The sequence below is a fragment of the Gossypium arboreum genome, chromosome 13 (assembly GCF_025698485.1).
Source record: "Gossypium arboreum isolate Shixiya-1 chromosome 13, ASM2569848v2, whole genome shotgun sequence".
Classification (NCBI taxonomy): Eukaryota; Viridiplantae; Streptophyta; class Magnoliopsida; order Malvales; family Malvaceae; genus Gossypium; species Gossypium arboreum.
In genome coordinates this window covers 47,555,217-47,580,699 of record NC_069082.1, presented here as the reverse complement: position 1 = coordinate 47,580,699, position 25,483 = coordinate 47,555,217, and the positions used below count along the sequence as shown (strand labels likewise).

Here is a 25,483-nt window from a genome sequence, read left to right as displayed (position 1 = left end):
GGCTTGTTAACTAATTGCCCTAAGCCATATGAACAACCAATTTCACGTCTTCTTCTCACTGTTTAGTCGTCGTTCTTCACCAAAGTTAAGGAAACCCAAACTCTTTCAATTCTAGTCCAATCTCCATCGAAACAACATCAAATCAAAGTAGAGAAATTTTTGTACGTTAAACTCATTCTAGTTAGATAAGTTTATTTCAAACAAGATTCATAAAATTTGACTTGATTGTAATTAATTCAATTGTAATTTATTTTTAAAGATTTGTTCGACATGGTGCTTTGAAGAAATTGTTTTAATAGAAAAACATAATTAAAAGTCAAGAAGCAATGAGCGGTGGATTACGGATTTTTGAAGGGTTTTTCTTCAAACGTTTTTTTTTTTTTTTAATTAGACTTAACCATTGGTTTTCAAGAAAAATTCATTAGTAAATAAAGAAAGGGACGCTTTAGAGGAATCGGTTAATGAAATCTTGAAGGTGTTTTCAGCTGGCAGCTAGCAACCGACGGTGGCAGATAGTGGTCGGAGATGACAGGTGTCGGCCGAATTTTGGATTGAAGAAGAAGTGTGAGTGTTTTTTTTTAAATTTAATCTTTAAATATAATAATTAAAGTAATTTTTTAAAGACAAACAGGGATTCTGATAGGTTGAAATCATTGGTGAAAACCGAGCAACGAAAAGAAGCTTTAATATCAAACCATCGCGAAAATTTCTTTTAAGTACTAACTAGAAGAAAAAATAATTTGAGAGATAATAGGTATGAAGACTTAAATAAAAAAACTAGTCGGGCTTGGGCGAAGACGAGCTATATTTCCTTGAAGGAAGAATAGCTGAAAGTCGAACCTCAAGAGGAAGATATGGATAGACCAAACATTGGCTTTGAGAGAATGGTCCAAGGCAAAGCAATAGCTACTATACAGAATATATTCACACAGATGGGCCAAAGAACAAAAGGTTTGGTTCACAAACACAACTGCTAGATGCCTAATTTGAGATGATGCTCGTAAGTACAACCTTCAAACAGAATGCAAAGGAAGGATTATACAAACTAATTAATACCATAATCACACCGATTACTTGTCAGCCCTCGACAGCTTCATTCTGAAACTCAACCAAGCATAGCTCTCAAGCAGCGAAAACCGTCTCTGTATTAGTTACAGCTGCCACCTTTGGGGGTGGCGGCATTTGGGGCTTCAAGTGGGGAGGGGGACTGTGCTTCAGCTTCACAAGTATCTGTCGCATCCTTGAGAGATCAGTTGGCTTTCCAGGTTTAGGTCCCTGTATCACAATGATGGAAGGTTTCTTTTCTTTATCCTTCTTTCCCCGCTTCTCTATAGTTGGCACCTCATGCGGGATAAGCTCTGCAATTGCCTTCCAGTAATTTTTCTCAGCTCCAGCGTGGAACTTCTCTCGGTTTTCCAAGCATTGCTACCAAATGTGATCCAAAATATGAAACATAAATTTGAGTCATCTCATTGGATACTTACATCAGAAAGAGCAACATACTATGACGAGTCAACCACCAAGAGGATTCAATTACACAAAAAGCTTCAAATCAGTTCCAACAGGTCAACTTTTGGACAACACTGACATACATATACACACTCCCATTAACTTCAGAACCAGCTCAGTTACCAGTTACATTCAACGCAGACCAACACCATATATTTTAGTTATTACCTTTATTTTCTTAAGAATTGAAGTTCATGAACCAAAAACAAACAAAATAATTAAATAATCCCCATTAGTCTTTCTCCACATAATTGAACATACCTATGAAAACACTAAGCCTTGAGAGAGGAGAAATAAAATCCCAAAAATAAAAAATTGGAGTAGAAAAATTTTAAAAATATAGTATGCTTGATAAAAGATAAAAATAACCAAAAATTAATAATTTTATTTCCATTCAATTCATTACTCCATAAAATTTAAAAGTGAGGAAAAAGACTTAATAAAAATTCATAATTTGAACTAATTTAAAATTCCCTGATTTACTCTCTTAACATTCAAATTAATTTTTTTATACGTTAGCATGACAAATAATTATGTTTCTTTGTTTTCCTTTTTCTCACTTACACACTTAATGAGGAATGGGCTCACTCTAGTGGACTTCTCCTACATTTCCACTTCATCTTTGCTTTTTATTTTTTCACTCAACTAAGAAAACGCTAAACCTCGAAAAAGAAGCAAGGACTGATTACACTTACATGACACTATTAGTAAATCCAAGTTCCTAACCCTTCAATCACAAAATTTTGCAGTTTGACATACCATAATTACAACACCAAAATTTCATAATGTGAAATTGATGGGCAGAACATACAGTACATTCAATGGAGTTAAGAATTTTGATTGATGTATCACCTTCTCCTTGTCTCTGTTGGAGGCTTTTTTATTTTCAACAGCTATACTTATCTTCCTGTAGAATTCAACTTTGTACTCCTCTGCTTCCTTTATTATTTGCTCCAACGTCTCTTTCTCTTTCTTTTCCTTCTCCTCCAGTCGAATCACGTTCTGCCTGCCAATCCATAAATCCAATCTCATCAACAACTCAACGTTAAAGCTAACTTTATCATCTTCATAAAAATAATCAATTATATAATTAATAAAAAAAGAGCCTTCCATATTTATTAATCATACACAATTTAGCTGGATAGTTTTAAAAGTTTGAACAATCAAATGAATGGAAATGAAGTTCAACTAGTGGTAAACTTACCTGCGCCACTCTCTCAAAGCAGAGCCTTCTTCTGGCCCCATCTCAGCAGGCGGTGGCAAGATTGGCCCATCCGATCCTCCGAACTCTCCGTTCAATCCTTTTCCGTTCTGCTCCGATGAGAAAGCAGAGTTTCCACCACCGCTACTGTAGATCGGAGGTGTTTCAGGTATCGATTGAGATGAGAAGACATCATCTCCGGTACCATCGGAGAACATCGGAAGGGAATCAGCTACTGAGTCCTTAACCGAGTGGGCGTCGAAGGACTGGAACTGGTGGGAAGCGAGGCGAGGGTCGTAGCCTAAGTAGCCATCGTCATCAAAAGACGACATCGATTTTGAAGGGTTTCCTTGTCCCGACCCTACCCTACGTGATTGCTGCCGTTTCAGTAAATCACTCTGTATGTGCTTCTCGTTCCTCTGTGCGGTCTCCTAAGAAAGGCATGCTCGAACCAAAAAAGTAACTGGCAGAGAATTGACAGATGGCAGCCAATAAATGGATGCAATCTAAAATTTTTAATAAGAGACCCGATGCGGCGTATTTAATTACTCTGTTACAGAAAGTTTGAAATAAATTTGTGATTTTAAGTTATTTTTATATTTTTCGTATTTCTAATTGAATTTAAATTTTAGAATTTTATCTTCATTTAAAATTTTGAATTTAGATTTTAATTATTAGGTAGATGGTAGGAATGAAATGTATATATTATGGATAAATTATTGAGAATAAAAAAATTAAAAATATAGATTTATTAAATTTATAAATATTGTGGGCAATGTTTGAGAATTGAAATTTGAATTTGGATTTCAAAATTTTAAATTTTAAATTTTGAATTTTATGATTTTTTTCAAATTCTTTGTTTGAGAATTAAAATATTTGAAATTCAATATTTTGAATTAATCTAAAATTAGTGTTTGGATAATTCTAATTTAGATTTGGATTTCAATTAATTCTAAATTTTAAAAATATTTTTTAGAAAATAATTATTTAGGAGGATTTTTCAACATTGTTATTTGAACTGAATTGGACCGGTTCGTCGATTGGGAACTAGTCAAGGTACTAGTAAAGACATTAGATTGATTAACTCGAAAAATAATACAGATCGGTTGATTAGGTGGTTGAACCAAAATATTTTTATTTTTAATATTTTTATTTTTATGATTTTTTAATGATTTATTTATTAGCATTGAACGGATCAATCAAACCGATCGAACCGGTTGGACTAGAAAATCAATAGTCTAATAAGTTTGATGACAAGTTTTGTTCTGAATACTTTAATTTTGAATAAAAAAAAATTCCTTTTCCACTTTGTATGAACAATATAGGAGAAGATTGATTGTTTCTATATATTCTTTCAAATAAGTTTTTTTTTTTTTTGAATCATTCATTGGCCAACAAAATGTAACTTCCTATTTTAATATTTTTTATAGTTTTTTAGGTTAAAATATTAAATAGAACTCTCAAGTCATTTATACTTTGTTTACAGTTGAATAAAATCATATTGTAATACCCTTTACCCGACCCGGTCATGGGACCCAAGTTTTATAAAGTTACAACAATCACCGAAATACACACACAAATATGTAACACCCCCACCCGGTTCGATCGTCAGATCTGAGCGAAAAGATGCTATGACAAATTTTAGAATAGTTATTTGTAATTCCTAATAAAAAAATTCAATTAAACATCAATTGATTACATACATTCACATTAAATTATTCTTTGCAAACCGAATCGAGTTTAAATTAAGCTTGCGAAAGCTCTAGAATTGTAACTCCCCTCACTCGTCTTCATCACTTGATTAAGGTTACAGAATGCTATAGTAAATAACATAACAGAATCATGATATTTCATTTCAAAATTTATTTAAACAATCATTAATAATCAAACATTCATTCAAAACATGTTATTCATATCAATCGGGATTAAATCGAGCTTAAGAAAGGTTTAAAAAAAATTCAAAACTAAGAAAGGACTAATTTGAAACATTTCAGAAAAAAGTGATAAAAATGCAAAACAGGGGTTACACAGCCGTGTGGCCAGGTTGAGGTTGTGTATTCAGGGTCACATGATCATGTCAGCAAGCTGTGTAACTAACTATGGCTGTGTGGACCTAATTGTAAAACATTGCAAACAATCACATGGTCGTGTGGCTGAGTTGTGTGAGAGATAGAGACTGTGCCAATAATCTTGTATCTAATTTACCAGTGGCACACGACCGTGTCAACCAACCGTGTGTGACACACAATCGTGTGGCAGACTGTGTAACATCAAAATGGCCATTTTATGATGCAATCGAAACCTTTTTCACATTACCAAAACACAAGTTTAGGTACATTTTATCCTACCTAAATCACTTTATAAACTCAATTCAAAACATGATATAATTCAACCTAGTAGTTGTAACACCCTTAACTCGTCCCCATCGTCGAATTAGAGTTACAGAGTATTACGACACATATCAAATCAAATAACATCATTAAACAGTTCTGTAACACCTTTAACCCATATCCGTCACCAAATTAGGGTTATGAGGTATTACCAATTAAACTATTATTCATACAAATGTTGTTTATAAATTTTAAATCAAAATTCAGATCACATATAAGCTCATAACTCAACTCATTATCAAATCTTAAAATAAATTGAGATACACAATACATCACAAATAATGTATAATATAAAATGTACATACAAGTTTAAATATTTATTTCATACACGAAACATGGAACACATCTATGGCATCAATATTAATCATTTAACTTAAGGAATACATATGTCACGTGTAATCACAGGGTTGCACTAAATTTAATATATATATTTCATTATTATTTATTTGTTTTATCTATTTGTATGGCATTACAACTTTAAGTATTAAAGTATTCATATGTAATACTTTAAGGCAGTTTGTTTCACTCTTTATATACTTGTAAACATATAAGTCTTATAACCGACCATGATCACACAAACCTATAAGGCAAATTTAAACGTCCAATTAATGTCAGTAAAGATTATTCATACCTACTATAATCATTACAATATAAATATTTGATCTAGCAAATTTAATCAATTTATGCACACACCATTAAAAATACACTTATATATATATACCTAAAGTTACGTATTAAATGGCAAAGTAGTAGTCAATATTTGGATAACTTAATTATTGATCATTTAATGTCATCCATGGTTTAACATTAAAAGCAGATTCTTAGTAACTATGTCTAATCATATAATTACATTATATAATTTAATAAGTAATCACATCTAAATGTTTAATACATTGCACTATGGCCAAATATACTAATAATAAACATGTACATATTGCGCAGCCAACTAAGCTAATATATATCTATCCAACACTTTTTATTCGTTCCACATTTTACATTTCTATCACCAATTATTATATAATACACTAAATACATATTATTCTTTTATTCTCATAACCGAATTTATTCACCTAATACCACATACCCATCCAAGTTCCCACTGGCAATTTTATCATCAATCAAGCTCATTAAATCTTTTAACCAAGAACATGTAAGACCAAATTTAGACATAATAAGCAAACCGTTTTCAAGCATATAATACCTATAGTAACATTTTAAATATTCTAACATGTAACTATAAAATCAAGATAGACATAGCCCTTACTTAACATAACTCAATTCAACTTAAAGGTTTAGCCATTTTCGCATGGCTTTTATACAAAACCAAGATTCATCAAGTCAAGCACACTTTAGTCTATACATGCCATAATTTGCATTTAATTTATAAAGGTACCCAAAATAGTAGATAGTGTGATAAGCCTCGCTAACTATCCTCGAGCTGATAACTTGATTTCTAAAATCTAAAAAAAATAGAAACAAATATACACACGGTAAGCTATTATAGCTTAGCAAGTCATAAGCATATAATTGACCTAACAAATTGTTCCACTCAATTAGGCTAATACATTGTAAATAAAAACTATATACCATTTAATATCGACTTAAAACCTGTATATAAATCCCCATGTATACATTCGCACATGGACATTAACTAGGCCGAATGGTCAAAAGGCCAAATTGTCTTATTATCTTACAACTTTCCACACAACTAATTATATTATAATCAAACCTGCATATACTTTTTACATAAGCTAGTAAATTACAATATAATATCGCATAAATATTTATATATATATATATGTATATCACCAACAGGGCCATTTATATATATAATCACACACTTGCATATAATTATGAATCATTTCTTGATGGTCAACTTTTAAAATCACAAAGCCGAATTCACATACCAACAGCACTTAAATTTATTAATATCAACTTCACATGAACAAACAAATATTAAGTATAAACTTATATTATCATTAATAGCCAACAAACTAATTCATACCTGGCCGTTTAACTCATAATACACACTCGTATCCAATTTACCTTTGCCCGATAAACCATTTAGAATTGGATAGGACACTCGGATAATCACACAAGTCGTACAATGCAACGTCCCGACGTGGTCTTACATGTAGTCACATATCGATGCCACTGTCCCGGACAGGGTCTTACTCGTAAACACATATCGGAATCACATAACGATGTCATGGTCTTACTCGCACACATATATCGGAATCCTATGTCATGACATATGTATCCTAACTATTCCTAAGGTTCATACGGGACTTTCGGACGTCGTAACTCGGTCGAATCGAACTCGGAAGTGTAGTAGTCAAATTTAATCATTTTCGGCCATAACATATTAAAAATTCTACATTTCATAACAGCATATAAAAATAACATTTAATTACTAAATAAACACGTCTATTTGCTTATAAACTTACCTCAGACGGTACAAAATGAAATCGGGCAGCTAGTCGACAACTTTCGTTTTTCCCCGATCCAAATCTGATTTCTATAGTTCTTGATCTAAAAATATTCAAATTAAGCTCATTCAAACATATTTTTATTCAATTTAGTCTAAAAGCACATAAATAGGAAAATTACCATTTTACCCCTGACATTTACAATTTTTACAATTTAATCCCTATTGCACAAAATACAAAATACACCAAATTTCTCTATACTTATGTTGGGCCGAATTTTACCCACTCTCAAACAAGTCCATATATTCGATTTATTTCGAACTTTAGTCCCTCAAATTATTATTTTTGCAATTTTACTCCTAATTACTCAAAATCATCAAAAACTCCAATACAAAATATGTTAATCTAAAACATATCTTTCATTTTTCATCATCAAACAACAAAAATCACAAGCTATCAACAAAGGCACAACTCAAAATATTCATCAAATCAAAAATTTAAGCATGGGCTTTGTAGTACTTGAAACAACGATCTCAAAAACGTAAAAATTATCAAAAACCGACAAGAAAACGAACCTTGATTGAGCTTCCAAATAGGCCGAACCCTAGTTTATTCTTTCTTCTTTTCTTTTAACTTATATTCGGCAATGAAAATAACTAAGACAAATATGTAAACTTTATTTTATGTTTATATTATATATGTTATAATAATTGAATTACTTTTATAACTTTTTTAATATAAAAATCACATGATATAAGTCTTAACCGTCCCACTAATATAATTATGGGTTATTTACAACATAAATCCTTCACTTTTAAAAGCCACTAACAATTCGGCCCCTTTATATATTAAACTACCAAAATTTTCAATTTACGCGATTAAGCCCTTTTATTTAATCGGATACGCAAACGATAAAATTAAATCACAAAAATTTCACAGATATAAATTCACATAAAATAAACATAGAAAATAAATTTTAAATATTTTTCTGACTCGAATTTGTGGTCCCGAAAAAACCACCGTTCCGATTAGGGTCTAAATCGGGCTGTTACAAGTTCAAACATTAATTTAAATATCAATATTCAATCCACATATTAAGCATAACTTAGATACACTTATAGGCCTTAAATCAAACTTATGAGACTTCAAAAATAGTTTGAAAACAATTAGGGACTAATTTGAAACAAAACAGAAAAATATGGAAAAATGTGAAAATTTTGGAAACAAGGGTCATACAATCGTGTGGCCAAACCGTGTACAATTTGAAATTTGAGTTACACAGCCGTGTTGCAGCTCGTGTGCCCGCTTGTGTATAAATTGAAATAAGGTCACATGGCTGTGTCTTCAGACCGTGTAACAACCTGTGACCATGTGTGATAAACTTGCATCAAAATTAAATAGTCAACACGACCATGTGGTGTGATCGTGTGTGGCACACATCCATGTGATAGCCTGTGTCCCAGGCTATGTGTACCTAAAATAGCTTTCAAAATAAAGCAAATTAAACCAATTTCTTAGGTGCCAAGCCAAACAAAAAACAAGCATTCTTATACCTTTAAAACACATTAAAACAAACTAAAAACATACCAAAACATACAACCTAAGTGCCTAACTAATATGCCCTCAAGGACACCACATTTTATACACCAACCAATCGACATTCAAATCTCACAAATACATACTTTAAACACATGCGAAACTTAACAATTCATACCTTCCATTCATGTTCAATTCTAGCACAACCTATCCACTTATAAGTGGCTTAGCCCAAAATGACCAAATTATCTACATATAGACCTTTACAATCCATATGCCAAAAACATATACAAGTGAGTCAAAATCAAGTTTACATAACATCATCCACGTATAAAATGCACCACAAGTAATAAATATCCAAAACATATACAAGACACCCATTATATGTCATATAACCTAAAGGTAAACATGTCAAAATTTACCGATAGATATCTGGATAGTGTGATCTTCAAGTTGATCCGATCGCCCGATTCCACAAAACGTTATCTACAAAAAAACAGGAAAAATGACACGAGTAAGCTTCAATAGAGCTTAGTAAGTTCAAACGGTCGAAACAATTAGACTTACCTTATAAACATATCAATTATACAATAATAGTAATAAATAATAATCCTGTCAACCACAACCATTCCACAAACGAGTCTTTATGTTTATACACATATTGTATAATCTGATCAACTAAACTAGATCATTCAATACCAATTCATTTATACATTCAGAAGATCATGTAGACATTTATAAGATTAAATAACGAATCATATAACCATTTAAAACCTGTTCGATGAACCATATAAATAGATTCAAATACACAGTTAACCATTTAGTACACACCAAAACGTTCAAAAGAGCCAAACCAATAGAGAACACACTTAGGCACCAAGTGCCTAGCTCGTAGGCTAACATCCCTCCAAAACACACCTAGGCACCAAGTGCCAAGCTCGAAGGCTTTACATCTACCCCCGGTAACATGCTAGAAGCACTGTAAATATAACACGGTAGTCTACAACAAATGTTGGACTCAGATATATTCAGTGGACAATAACAAGTTAGGAATCATCATCTCATCACAAGTCAATCCCATAAAGCGCGCAATATAACCTATTGGCATGCCAGTTGTATCCTATCGTATGTTCATCCTAGCTCGATACAAGTAATCGCATAATATTTTACAAATCAATTACATTTCCCACATTGAATTAACTTTATGATTATAACATTATATAAATATATATAAAAATATTCAACAAATCATAATTCACAACTCAATATAATATTACAAATTATTCTAATTTAAATCGTACGAATTTACCAGGGCTAGATTGCAGAGATAGTAAAGGTTTAGAGACTAGTTAACAACTTTCCTTTTTCCCCGATTATCTACTTGTTCTTGATCTGTAAGATTGTTTATTTCAACTTATTAACCTCAATTTCATATAATATTCAATTTAATGCATATGATTTCCTATTTACAATTTTTCACATTTGTCCCAAACTTTTACACTTTATTCAATTTAGTCCTTAATATTAAAACGAGTCTATTTTCACAATTAATTCATAAACCCGATTTTTATCGAACCTTTAACCACATAAAAATATCCCTTAAATTCTAAATTTTTTAAATAAAACCCTTCCAAATTTCACATGATTTTAATTAAATCCTTTAACTTAAAAACTATACAAATTACTTTACAAACTAGCTCAAATTCACTATCAAGCTTCCAACTAATACAATAGCAATTAAAAAGCTTCAAAAACAATAATGGTAAAATTTTCAAACTTTGACAACTTGAAAAATTAGCCCCTAAGCTAGATAATTTAAGCTACAACTATTTCAAAAATATAATATTTACGAGAAATTGATAAAAATAACATTTACATGCAATGGCCAGACAAACCGAATGTTTCAACTTTCATTTGCATGGTTTCGGTCATAGGAGATAAAAGTAGAAAATGATTTTTTTTTATGTTTTAAGTTTTGTTTATTTTATTTGAACTTTATTTTAATTGAAATTTCATTATAAAATTCACCTAATCTTTTCCACTATTACCAATTATGGTCTAATTACCATAAAGATCCTCTCACTTTAACTATTTAAACATTTTAGCTAATAATAATCAATATCAATTAACTTTTACGATTTAATCATTTTTCTTTAATTACCTATAAAATCACTAAAATTTTCGGATCAAACTTTAATATACCTATATAATTACTCCGTAAATATTGAATAAAAGATTTACGGGCTCAGTTTATAGAAACGAGGTCCCAATACCTCGTTTTCTAAAACCACTTCACTTTAGGGAGAAACCACTTGTACTTAACTATATATTCAAATAGCAAAGATTATTAGATAAAAATTCTATATAATACTGTATTTGACTTGTAAATATTAAATAATAATAATATTTATGGACTCATTTGTCGGATTTATGATCCCGAAATCACTATTTCTGACACTGAAAAACGGGTTGTTACAATTCTCCCCCTTAGAAAATTTCGTTGTCAAAATTTTTACCTGATAATATATTCGTGTATTATGACTTCATCAATACCCCAGTTTCTCCACGTAGTTTCTTCAATACGGTATCGATGCCATAGAACTTTTATTGACAGTACTTATTTATTCTGATGTTCTTTTTCCTTTTGAACTAAATTGTTACCGACTCCTCTAAATATGACAAATAATGTTCTGATGACAATCTTGAATAACATGAATTTTATCTTTAGTTTCTCTACTCAAGTCTGTCCCAACTATCTTGTTTTCACTCAGTTCAACCAATATAGCGGGTTCTACATTTTCATTTGTAGAAAGCTTCAAGCGGTGCCATTTTTATTTTGGACTAATAACTATTATTATAATCAAATTCTGCCAATGAAAAATATTTTTCCCAGCTACCTTGAATCTCGAGAATACAACACTGTAACATGTCTTCTAGTACCTGCATTACCCGTTCTAATTATCGATCTACTAGTGGATGAAATGTTGTACCGAAATTAAGTTTAGTATCCAAGGCCTCGTGGAATTTACCCCAAAATCTTGAGGTGAAACTCAGGTCTCGATAAAAAATAACAGACAATGATACTCTATTTAATTTGAAAATCTCTTATAAACATATAACTTAGCTAAGTTTTCAAGCAAATACTCTGTTTTGATGGGAATAGAATGAGCCGATTTGTTAGTCTGTCAACAACAACCCAGGTCTAGTCTTTCTTTCTCTGTGCCGAGGTGACCAGATAAAAAATTCATTGTGACTCATTCTCATTTTCATTCAGGAATCATAATAGGCTGTAATAACCTAGACGGAACTTGATGCTCGACTTTCATCTATTGACAACTAGACATTTAGCCACAAATTCTAAAATTTCACATTTCATACGCGACCACCAGTACATCTGTTTCAAGCCACAAAACATTTTTATACTACCCAAATGAATGGAGTAAGTACTATTATGAGCCTAGGATAATACGTCCCATTTCAATTCCAGATCATTCAGAACATACGACCCATTGCAAAAATACAACCTACCATCGACACCAACACTGAACTCTATGAACTGACCATTCTGAATTTGTACTAATTACGTTAACTTTTCCCAGAATATAATTAATTATCAGATCATAATCTTTCAATAACTCAAGCCATCATTGCTGTCTTAGGTTCAATTCTTTTTGAATCATTAAAATTTCAAGCTTTTGTGATAAGTAAACATGTGACATTTCTCACCATACAAATAATGTCGCCAAATCTTCAGAGTGAAAACAATTGTGGCCAGTTCTAGATCATGAGTCGAGTAGTTCCTCTTGTGTGGCTTTAACTATTGAGAAGCATATGCTATAACTTTTTCGGCTTGTATCAACACACAACCTAATTCACTGAGTGACACATCACTATAAAGAACATATTTTTTTCAGATTCAGGCTGAATCAATACTGGAGCTTCCATCAATAGAGATTTCAGCTAATCAAAACTTTGCTGGCACTTATCTAACCAAATAAACTCAACATTTTTCTCTAAAATGTTACTTGTATTAATTCATATGTCATCCGCAAAAATCATGTGACCAAGAAATTTAACCAGTTTGAGAAAAAATTCACATTTACTAAATTTTACGTACAATTGCTTATCACGCAAAATCTGTAAAACAATTCCTAAATGCTGATATGCTTGGATTTTATTTTAGAATAGATCAGTATATCATCAATAAATACAACCACAAATCTATCCCAATGAGGCTGAAAAACCCGATTCATCATATCCATAAAAGCAACAAGGGCATTGGTTAATCTAAATGACATCACCAGAAATTCATAACGACCATAATGAGTTTGGAAATCAGTTTTTGGCACGTCAACATCTTTAATTCACAACTAATAATAACCAGATCTGAGATCTATTTTTGAGAACACTATCACAACTTTCAACTGATCAAACAAATTGTCGATACGATGCAAAGGATATTATTTATTGTAATTTTATTCAACTGTTTGTAATCAATACACAATCTCATTGACCCATCTTTATTTTTCATGAACAACATAGGTGCAACTTAGGGAGATACACTCGATTGTATAAAATCTCTTTCTGACAACTCTAGCAATTGTGCTTTAAATTCTTTCAACTCACCTTGTGCCATTTGATACGATACAATCAATACCGGAGTAGTCCCAAGCATAAAATCAACCATAAATTCAACTTCACGTTCCAGAGGTAATCCTAGTAACTCTTTAGGGAACACGTCAGTAAACTTATTTACAATTAGTAATTGATTAAGCTTCGATTCCAATTCCTAAGTATCAAACATATAAGCTAGAAATGCCTCACAACCTTTACGAATCAATTTCTATTCTGAAATAGTTGAAATAACTCTACTAATACTGTTTGATCTATTAGACTCAACTATAATCATTTCACCCATCTGACATCTCAGATCAATTCATTCTAGTCCATAGTTCACCCAAGCATCATGTATTGTCAACCAACCCATTCTCAAAATGATATTAAATTCGTGAAATGGTAACAACATTAAATCAGTAGGAAAGTCACAACCCTGAATTCTCAATGGACACTTATGACATATTAAGTTAACTATCACACTCTGACTTAGTAGATTTGTAACTTGGACATCAAACTTAGTTGACTCAATAAGTAAGTTCTTATACGTTACTAATGCAATGCAAATATATGAATGAGCTGACCCAAGGTCAGTCAGTGCATACATCGTAATAACAAAGAGATAGAATGTACTAGAAATAACATCAGACGCGGTAGCTTTAGATCTAATAATTGTTTCTTTGGTCCCACTACAATTACCTCCAATATTACTGCTCTGACCAGGGTGCCTACCTTTCTGAGGCATACACGACTAGTTAACACTCCGTTGATCAATGTTTCCCATTTTTCTCGGGTAATTTCTCATAAAGTGATCCATCAATTCACATCTGAAACATGCACCTAACATGGTCTTGCATTCACTAGCATGAAATTTTCCACAATGCACATATACAGGTCTAGGGGCATTACAAACACTACCAACACTATCCACAAGCACAATTACTCGGATATATTTACTAAACTGTACAATTCCTTACACATACTCTATTAGGAAATGTGCTCATATTGTAGTAAACATGTAACTATTTTTTATTTATTTGAATGATGAATGAATAAATAAATAAAGTTAATTTCACATTTCACTATTATGTCTTTTGTATTTTTGTCTTTTATATTTTACATGCATAGCAAAATTGTGTCAAACAAATATTAGCTCATTGATTGTCTAAGTTCAAACTAAAGATAAGTGGCATTGTAAGAACGTGTACATTGCGAGAAAGATACCTTACTATCTAAATGAGTCCGTAATCCCATAAACGAATCAAAGTGAGCATTTGATTCAAATACTGAGAAGAATTATTATGTAGTTTACAATTCCAACTGGGGAGATAAATAGTCTTGGCTATCGGAGCAGTTGGCTCCACGGGTGAAGACATAGAATTTATTTATCTGTAACATCCTATTTTTTGAAAATGACGAAATAGTGGTTTCGGGGCCACAAATCCAATGTGTGAGTCCATAAATATTATTATTTAATATTTACGAATATTTTATGGTGTATTGATGAAATTTGATTTAATAATTTTTGGTTAAATGGAAGAACAATTAGGTTCAAGTGGTATGACCCTAAAGTCAAGTGGTTTTAGAAAATGAGGTATTAGGACCTCGTTTCTATAAATTGGGCTGTAAATATTTTTATAAATATTTATAGAATGTTATTAAGGTTGTATTAAAGTTTCGTTAAGAAATTGTAATAATTAGATAGTTAATTAAAGAAAAAAACTAAATTGTAAAAGGTGTAAAATGTAGTAAATATAGCATTTTAGTGATTTAATAGCTTGATTATTATATTAGAAAGGACCAATGTAGTAAATAGTCCTTAGTGTTGACATAGGATGGCACTATGTATTCAAATTATAAAATATTATATGTTTTAATGGCAAAATGGTAAATTTTAAGAAATTAAAACAAAATTAAAAGAAGAAAAAGACATTTCTTCTTTATCTTTTCAATTCACCATGCCGAAACACCATGGCAAGAAGAACCAAGGTTCGGCCATGCTTCAATTTATGCATGGTAAGCCATTTTTCACCCGTTTCTTTCAATTTTTATGTTTTCGAGATCGTTGCAATTAAGTCCATTTAGCCTGTACCTTCGTTTTTGAAATTGTTAAAGATTGTGAATGTTTCCATTATTTAGTCCTTGTTATTTTAGATGTTAAATGATGAATTTATGGTATTAGTTGTTATTTATAAGTATTCTTTTAAATGATTTTTTATTAATTTAACTATTAGGGATTAAATTATTGAAATAGTAAAAATACAATGATTTGGTGTGAAATTCTTGCAAAAAGTGGGTTGTAATGGAAGTTATGAACATTCGATTGGCTTGGGTTTTCAATAAAAATGGTTTATTTGCATGATTAGGACATAGGGACTAAATTGAATAAAAGTGAAAAGTTGAGGGTAATTTTGTATAATGTAAAAAATAACTAAATTGCATAAAATGAATTGTTTTATTATTTAAATTAATAAATTAAATGAAATTATTAATATAGATCAAGAAGAATTAGAAAATCGAGGAAAAGATAAAATTACCAAATTACCCCTAAACTTAGGCCTTTCTATAATTTAGTCAGGTAAGTTCGTAAATTGATTAAATCAATTAGTTGTGGTTTTGATTGTACAATATCTAATTATTTATATATGAATTGAGTTTATTGGTTTGAAGGAAATGATTAAGATCATAGTTGAAAGACACTATGGCACCATACTAGAAACGAGGAAGACCATGACTGAAAGATGTTATGTCATCACAATTCCATCGAGTAAGACCATGACTGAAAAATGTTATGGCATCATAATTTTATCGAGTAAGACCATGATTGAAAGACATTATGGCATCACGATTCTATCGAGTAAGACCATGACTGAAAGACCTTATAGCATCACAATCCTATCGAGTAAGACCATAACTGAAAGACGCTATGACATCATGACTCAAAGAAATAAGACCATAGTTGAAAGGCATTATGGAAAGACAACAGAAAAATGAATAAGACCATGGTTGAAAGACACTATGGCATCAAGATGAGAATAAATAAGGCCATGGTTGAAAGACACCATGGCACACTCCGATCATTTACTATTCAGGTAAACACGTTTCAAGTGAGGTATGTATAGTAAGTATGAATACGAGTTGAATGTTTGACTAGTATAGTCTGATAATGAATGTTAATGCCTTGGCGTAATTGTATATTCTTGTTATGCCTATAAATACATTAAATTGTGATGTTGTAGTGTGTTTAGAGAATTAAATGGTTACCTGAGTAATTGCTTAATATTTGATGTTATTTCATTTGATTTAACAGGTATGATAAGGAAGGGATCGGTAAGTATTCAAATGACTTATGTCATGAATTTATGAAAAGGAATGAAAAGGTAATGTTCAGTGAAAGTATGTTTATGTTCATGAAATTGATGATTTCAAATGATGTTGCTTATGTATATGACTTACCTTATGTTATTTCAAGTGATTTATGAGTTGATGCACTAACATGTGTTGTGAATAACGTTTAGGCTTTTGCCAAGCTTATGATTGGATTTTATCATGCTTAATCTTAATGATATACATTGAAATAGTAAGTGTCCAAATGGAAATATGCTTATGTTCATGAAAAGGTGGTATGAATCAAAAGATGTAATTTCTTATGAAATGGTTTATAATGTGGTTGATTCCAAAAGAGTTATGTATAAATGCTCTAACTTGTGTATTGATAATGATGTTTAGGCTTGTATCAAGCTTGTGATTATGGTTGATTTTTATGCTTATGTCTTGTGTTATACAAGTGAAATGGGTGAGAAAAGGTAATGAAATGGTAAGTTCATAATTGAGATGTATTATGATGAAATCAAATGATTGATGAGTTAAAGGATTTACTTATATGTGAGAAATTTACTTATGCTATGGGTGAATTTACCTATGTCATGAGTAAACACACTAATTCGTGAATTGATAATGAAATTAAACTTATGCTAAGTAAATGGAATAGAAAGTAAGTAAATGGAGTGGTAAATAAGTAATGGATAGGTCATTGTCTTAAGAAAAGGTTGATGATTATGTAGTAAAACTTATAATATCTTACTATGTTATGAATGGAAAGTATATGTGATGTTGTTGGACCTACTCAATTGTGAGTTAATGGTTATATAGTTTGATAAATTTTGTGTTGGTATAGCTTTATATTTGTCATATAAAGTTCATATTTGAAATGAAATATTATGTTTAATTTTATACGAGATTTGTGACAGCCCAAAATTGACCCTAGTCGGAAAGTGGTTTCGAGACCGCTAAACCGAGTCACCGAAATGTTTGAACATAATATTTATTGTCTAGAATATGTAATTATGAATGTGTGAAAATTTCAAGTTTTGATTTAGTCGATTGCATGTGAATTCAGTTAGTAGGACTTGTGTGACACTTTTGAAATGTGATAGGCTAATCTATAAGGACCTAATAGTGCATGTAATCAAAAGGGAGGACTTGCATGTCAAATTCCCCCCCTAATTGCTAGTGGCCAGCCATGACAAAGAGTGATGGGCAAAACATGTCATAAAACATGTTGGGACAATGGTGTATGTAAGGGAAAAATAAAATAATGAAAGGGAGGAGTGATGAAAAAAAAAATGGTCTCATCCATTCTCCCCCCATTTTTGCTGTGAGTTGAAGAAAAAAAGAAAAAAAAATTGTTCATCATTTTTCATTTCTTTGAGCCGAAAATTCTAAGGAAGAAGGAAGGAGTTCTTGCTTTATGCTTGGTTTGAAAGAGGATTAGGAGGAGGTTTGGCCATACTTGTATCTAGATTAAGGTATGTTTGAGGTTGTGCCATGAGATTCATGCATGTTTTTAGTTGCTAGCTTGAGTTCTAATTAGCCCATGGTTCAAATCTTTGCTATGTCATGGGGATGATATTCGGCCAAGGTGGATTTTGTGTTAATGCCATTGCATGCTAAATATGAAGCTTGTTAATGATATATGTGATGGTGGGCTGATGACTCTTGGATTTTCTTTTTAGTATTTTTGAGTGAGACATTAAGTTCTTTGTTTAACCATGACCAAAATTGAAATGGTATGGTGTTGTGATGTATTCGGCCATGGCATATCCATAAGTATGATTTATGCTTATTGCATGGTAGGTAAGATTTGAGTTTTGGATATATGTTTATATTTGGTTATAATCAACTTGAGATTCGGCCCTTGCACCTATATGTATATATGTTTGCACATGATGTATTGGTATGACATATATACTATCTCAAGGTATATATTTACTTATGATGATGTTTCGGTTATGAAGTAAGTGATAGATGCGTATTGAGCTACAATAGTTAGTAAAATGTATGCCATTTATGTGTGGTATTAAATATGTAATTGGCCTCAACATCAACATGCATATTCGGCCACATGAGATGGATTGGTGTGCATGCATTCGGTTAGAGGCAAGCATATTGATGCCTTTATCTTGGTTAGGACAATCGGCTAAAAAGGGAGTGTGGGTTAATATCTTGAGTTGAGGCATGATTTCACATGTAGGTGACTTTAATGTCTAATGTATAAATGTGGGCTAAGTGCCTTGTGTTCCTCTTTTCGATGCTTAAATGATTAAATCGATTTATTTATTTAATTAAGCTCAAGAGCAAAGGGGATCTAAATCCGATAAAGGGAAGGAGAAAGTGATCGAACAGCCGTCGAAATTGCTCGACCACATCCGAGGTAAGTTTTCGAGTGATGGAACTTAGATTATGATCTAATTAGATTATGTAATAAACAAATCAAAATCATGCCCTTGTATGTGGCTATTGAGCCGAAATTGTAAATATGATAAGTGTCTTGTGTTTGAGCTTTGGTAATGAGAATGTAATAAGAATGTGTTATGATTTGTTGATATATGTGCTTGGTTATTCGAATGGTATCCGGGTCAATTCCCGAAGGCATTTGTGCGAGTTACCAAAACCGGGTTAAGTCCCGAAGGCATTTGTGCGAGTTACCAAAACCGGGTTAAGTCCCGAAGACATTTGTGCGAGTTGCTAAATCCGGGCTAATTCCCGAAGGCAATTGTGTGAATTACTATAACCGGGCTATGTCCCAAAGACAATCGAGCGAGTCGCTATATCCGTTAAATTCCGAAGGTACGTGATTCGGGAATGAGCAATCTTGCTGTAAAAATTTCAGTTAATACGCTTGTAAAAATTCCAGCAATAAGGTATGTTCGTATGTGCATTGGAATAGTTGATTCCCTTCGAATAATATTTGCTCAGTCGAGTAGTGAGCTCCCGGCATTTGGCTAAGATGATCCCTCATGTATGAATTCAGGGGTTGGAATGGGAAGTAGGAATGATTTGAGAATATGTATATACGGAATTATCCGTTTAGTTATATGAATGCTATACCTCTGATGTGCTTAAATTCTTTGCTCGAAACTTACTAAGCATTAAGTGCTTACTCCGTTTTCTCTGAATTTTTGTTTTATAGATTTTGGCTCGTCAGCTATCGGACTCGGGATTTTTGGAAGTCGAAGTCTCCCACACTATCAAAGCCCCCTTTTGGTACAATTTTAGTTGAACTCTGGATATGGCATGTATAGGACTACCCTTTTGTTGTTGGTCATGTACCCATGGATTTTGTGTAAATTTGGATAGCCATGCGAAAATGGCTTATATACGTTTTTAGCATAGTACATTAATCGTTTTGTATGTTGATCACTAAGAGGTATGGAAATGTTTGGAAACGATTAGCCATTGGAATGGTTAATCATGATTATACTTTGTGCTATGCATGCAAAAAGGGCTAATTGAATCATGGAAACTATGAAATAGGTAGAGTCTACCTTAAAGGCAGAAGCTGACAGCAGCAGCGACGTGGATGTGCAAAATCACTAAAAATAGTAGGAGTGGAATTAAATGGTGAAAAAATTATGTAAATTAACCTTGATGAATCTACTTTCATATGGAAGAAACGAAACTGTCATATGAGTTGTATGTTAAGAGATATTTAGGTTTTCGTGAAACAGGGCCGGAACGGTTTCTGGATTCCCTGTTCCGACTTTGGAAATTCGTTATAAATTAACCAGAGATAATTAGGAGGCATGCCATATATGTATAGATTCCTCTTTAAGTTTAGTTTCTATAGAAATAAACGACATCAGTATTGAAGCCCTGTAAAGGGAGATATATAAGTCGTAATGCGCGAAGGTCAGTGTAGTTGATCCCTGTAACAGGGGAGACTTTAACTATCAAACTGTACTAATTGGCCAGACCAAAAATTCTAGAAAAAAATATGTAGATGGACATATGAGTCTAGTTTCATGGAAAAATTACGAAACTGATTTTCGAACCTTGAAATTCAAGATATGATTTTTAAGGCGACAGTGATGCAGTAACCAGCCTGCCTGGAAATTTTTTAATGGACTGTGAAAATAATTAAGTTAAGTCTGTACGCACCTTGTGTTTGACTCCGGTAACGAACTCGGGCAGGGGTGTTACAATTTTATTGGTATCAGAGCCACGGTTTAGTCGATTCTAGGACTAGCTTAACGCATTTGGGTCTAGCTATACATGCCATTTTATGTGATTATTTGATAGTGTGGTGATTTCTGACAATTGCAAATGTGTTTATTTATAGTAATGGATCCCGATCCCGACCAAGCGGTAGCTGATGATCTTGAGAGTGTAGCGCCTGCTCCCGCACAAGGGACAGTGCTGGCGGACTCTCAACCTAAAGCTAGTAATCCAAATGATGAAGCTAGACAAGCTTTCTATAGCGTGATGAATGATTGGTTCAACCAATACATTCGAACTAATACTGACTATTCCACAACCTCCATTCCCAACAAACACAACCCCGCACCTACAATGCCTCCGATGAATCGACCAAATAAGGTCAAATAAGCCCCAGATTGATGTAATCCGAAAACATGGGGCTCTGAATTTAAAGCTACGGATAGCGACGATGCCGAGCAAGCTGAATTTTGGTTGGACAACACTATCCGGCACTCGATGAGCTATCTTGTACACCGATGAATACCTAAAGTGTACTATCTTCTTGCTATGCGATTACGCCTACTATTGGTGGAGTACTCGACTTCATTGCCCCGAGAGCAAGTAACTTGGGAGTTTTTCCAAACCGAGTTTGGAAAAAGTATATCATCGAGATTTGTTGATCAAAAGCGGAAGGAATTTCTTGAGCTTAAGCAAGGTTCTATGTCGCCATCGATTACGAGCAAAAATTTGTTAGACTTAGTAGATACGCCGGGAATGTATTTCGTCCGAGCTATCTATCATGTAAACGCTTCGAGGATGGGCTGAATGAAGATATAAAATGTTTGTTGGCATTCTTGAAATACGAGAGTTCGTAGCACTTGTCGAGCGAGCTTGTAAAGTCAAGAGCTTAGAAAAGAAAAACAAAAGTTGATGTTGGAACCGAGAGTTTCGTAAAAGATCCTCGGAAAGTCTCTTCAACAGCATCGAAGAAATTTCGTGATGATGTGGGCGGTCTAGAGGCACTTTGGGCCTTTTAGACGAGATCGTGATCGACCCCAATGGGTACACGAGGCACTTGATCGCCGATGTTGGGAATGAACGTCGAGACGAGCGAGTGTCGACATTGTGGCAAATGGCATTCGGAAGTTGTAGATTCCATGACCGCTCCTGTTACAAGTGCGGATCGTTGACCACTTCATTAAAGATTGCCCGAGGTTGCTGAGCAGAATATAAATCGAGTGGGAAACCGGCGCTACCATCGCCGAGGTAGACCATCTAGAAATATGGGCAATGCTAGTGGTGGTCGAGAGGATCTAGAGATGCTACGACCAGATCCGAGGCTCGGCGCTCTGCTAGGGCTTATGCAATACGCGCACGCGAGGATGCTTCCTCGCCGGATGTTATTACTGGTACTTTCACTCTCTTTGATACTAATGTGATTGCTTTGATTGACCTGGTTCTACTCATTCTTATATATGCGAAACCTTAGCATCCAAGAAGACTTTACCTATTGAGTCTCATGAGTTCGTAATTCGGTGTCAAATCCCTTGGGTCGTTCGTGCTTGTCGACAAAGTGTGTAAGAAATGTCCCTTAGTAATTCGAGGTTCTGTTTTTGGCAGACTTGATGCTTCGCCGTTTGATGAATTTGATGTTATTCTTGGTTTGGATTGGTTGACCGTGCATGATGCGGTTGTGAATTGCAAAAGCAAGACTATTGATTTGAGGTGCGCAAATAACGAGATGATCCGAGTTGAGTCTACGGACTTAAAGGGTTGCCGGTGTAATATCATCAATGTTGGCCCGAAATATGTAAGAAAGGGTGCGAAGCATACCTTGCATATGTATTTGATGATAAGGAGTTAGAGGTAAAACTCGAATCTGTCTGCGGTGGTTTGTGAATACCGGATGTTTTTCGAAGAATTACGGGTTTGCCACTGTTCGGAGATAGAGTTTGGTATTGAGCTTGTACACGGGACTACGCCGATTTCGATAGCTCCGATCGTATGGCACCAACCGAGTTAAAAGAGTTGAAAGCTTCGATTGCAAGAATTGACGGATAGAGGTTTCGCCGACCAAGTTTCTCACCTTGGGTGCACCAAGATTGTTTGTGAAAAGAAGGACGGAACCATGAGGTTGTGCATTGACTATCGTCGGTGAATAAAGTGATGATAAAGAATAAATATCCGTTACAGCGTATTGATGATTTGTTTGATCAACTAAAGGGAGCCTCAGTGTTTTCAAAGATAGATTTGAGATTGGGTTATTATCAGTTGCGGATTCGAGATTCGGATGTACCCAAAACTGCTTTCAGAACGAGGTACGGTCACTACGCGTTCTTAGTGATGCCGTTCGGGCTCACTAATGCCCCGCGGTATTTATGGATTTGATGAATCGATCTTGACATGATTTGGACCGGTTCGTAGTTGTGTTCATTGATGACATCTTGGTCTATTCAAGAGATGAGACCGAACATGCTGAACACCGAGATTAGTGTTGCAAATTTTACGGGATAAGCGAGTTATATGCTAAGTTCAGCAAGTGTGAGTTTCGGTTAAGAGAGGTTAGCTTCTTGGGTCATGTGTATCTCGCATCGGGTATTCGAGTCGACCGAGCAAAATTTCAGCCATACTTAACTGGAAGCCTCAGAAATATTAACGAGGTTCGAGCTTTTTGGGACTTGCTTAGGTTACTACCGACGGTTTGTAAAGGTTTCTCGATGATAGCCACACCCATGACGAAGCTACTTCAAAAGATGTTAAGTTGAATGGACGGAAAAATGTCAGAAAAGTTTTGATCAACTGAAAACTTATTTGCCGGAAGCTCCAATTTTAGTGCAGCCTGAATCAGGCAAAGGGTTTGTCATCTATAGTGACGCCTCCCTACTTGGGTTAGGTTGCGTATTGATGCAAGAAGGTCGAGTTGTGGCCTATGCGTCGAGACAATTAAAGCCACATGAGAAAAATTATCCGACCCATGACCTTTAACTAGCCGCCATCGTATTTGCTTTGAAAATATGGCGACATTATTTGTTTGGTGAGAAGTGCCATGTATTTTCGGATCACAAAAGTCTCAAATATTTGATGACTCAGCGAGACTTGAATCTGCGACAAAGGCGTTGGCTTGAGTTGTTGAAAGATTATGAGCTTGTCATTAATTATCACCCGGGAAAGGCTAATATGGTTGCAGACGCCTTAAGCCGGAAATCACTGTTTGCTTTATGAAGCGATGAATGTACACTTGTGCATTCTACCCGACAATGTGTTAGTAGTGAATTAAAAGCCAAACCATTATTGATTCATCAAATTCGTGAAGCTCAGAAAGTCGATGATGAATTGGTTGCAAAACGGGCTGAGTGTGTTCCGAACAAAGAATCGGAGTTTCAAATTGATGATGATGATTGTTTGAGGTTCAGAAGTCGTTTGTGTGTTCCAAGGAATTCGGAACTCATTTCGATGATTCTGAACGAAGCCCATTGTAGCCGAATGTCAATTCACCCGGGGAGTACGAAGATGTACAACGATTTGAAACGTCGATTTTGGTGGCATGGTATGAAACGAGACATCTCCGACTTTGTTTCGAGATGTTTAATATGTCAACAAGTGAAAGCGGAACATCAAGTGCCTTCAGGATTACTTTAGCCGATCACGATACCCGAGTGGAAATGGGATCGAGTCACAATGGACTTTGTGTCCGAACTGCCATTGTCAGCAAGTAAGAAGGATGCGATTTGGGTTGTTGTTGATAGACTGACTAAGTCACTCACTTTATCCCGTGCGTCTGATTTTTCATTGGATAAACTAGCTGAATTGTACGTTTCTCGATTGTGAGATTACACGGTCTCGATTTACATTGTCGGATAGAGATCCGAGATTCACCTCGCGATTTTGGAAGAAATTGCAAGAAGCTTTGGGTACCAAGCTGCATTTTAGCACCGCTTTTCATCCACAAACCGATGGTCAATTTGAGCGGGTAATTCAGATACTTGAGGATATGTTGAGATGTTGCATCCTCGAGTTTAATGGTTCATGGGAACGATATTTACCTTTGATTGAATTCGCTTACAACAATAGTTTTCAGTCAAGTATTAAGATGGCACCTTACGAGGCTTTGTACGGTTGAAAATGCCGTACGCCATTGCTTTGGACCGAACTCGGTGAAAGTAAAATTTTTGGAGTGGACTTGATTAAAGATGCTGAACTGAAAGTAAAAGTAATCCGTGAAAGTCTAAAAGCGTACCGCAGATCGTCGTAAATCGACGCGGATTTGAAACGAAAAGACATAGAGTATCGTGGGAGATAAAGTGTTTCTTAAAGTTTCACCTTGG

The 25,483-nt window shown here is 33.9% G+C and overlaps 1 protein-coding gene across 1 annotated transcript; it reads right to left on the bottom strand.

Moving 5' to 3' along the window:
- Positions 1-875: 875 nt before the first annotated feature.
- LOC108461678 (clathrin light chain 2-like) lies at positions 876-3,220 on the bottom strand. The gene is made up of 3 exons (XM_017761583.2): positions 2,714-3,220; positions 2,362-2,515; positions 876-1,425 (listed from the first exon to the last, which is right to left on the bottom strand). The coding sequence occupies exons 1-3, from the start codon at positions 3,040-3,042 to the stop codon at positions 1,123-1,125; spliced, it is 786 nt and encodes a 261-aa protein (XP_017617072.1). The 5' UTR covers positions 3,043-3,220; the 3' UTR covers positions 876-1,122.
- Between the last annotated feature and the right edge of the window lie 22,263 nt (positions 3,221-25,483).

Excerpts from the sequence above, each read along its gene's own strand:
- LOC108461678 (XM_017761583.2), bottom strand. The coding sequence starts at position 3,042 with ATGTCGTCTTTTGATGACGATGGCTACTTAGGCTACGACCCTCGCCTC. Across the intron at positions 2,516-2,713 it reads GCTTTGAGAGAGTGGCGCAG|GCAGAACGTGATTCGACTGG; the intron begins GTAAGTTTACCA and ends ATGGATTGGCAG. Across the intron at positions 1,426-2,361 it reads CCAACAGAGACAAGGAGAAG|CAATGCTTGGAAAACCGAGA; the intron begins GTGATACATCAA and ends CACATTTGGTAG.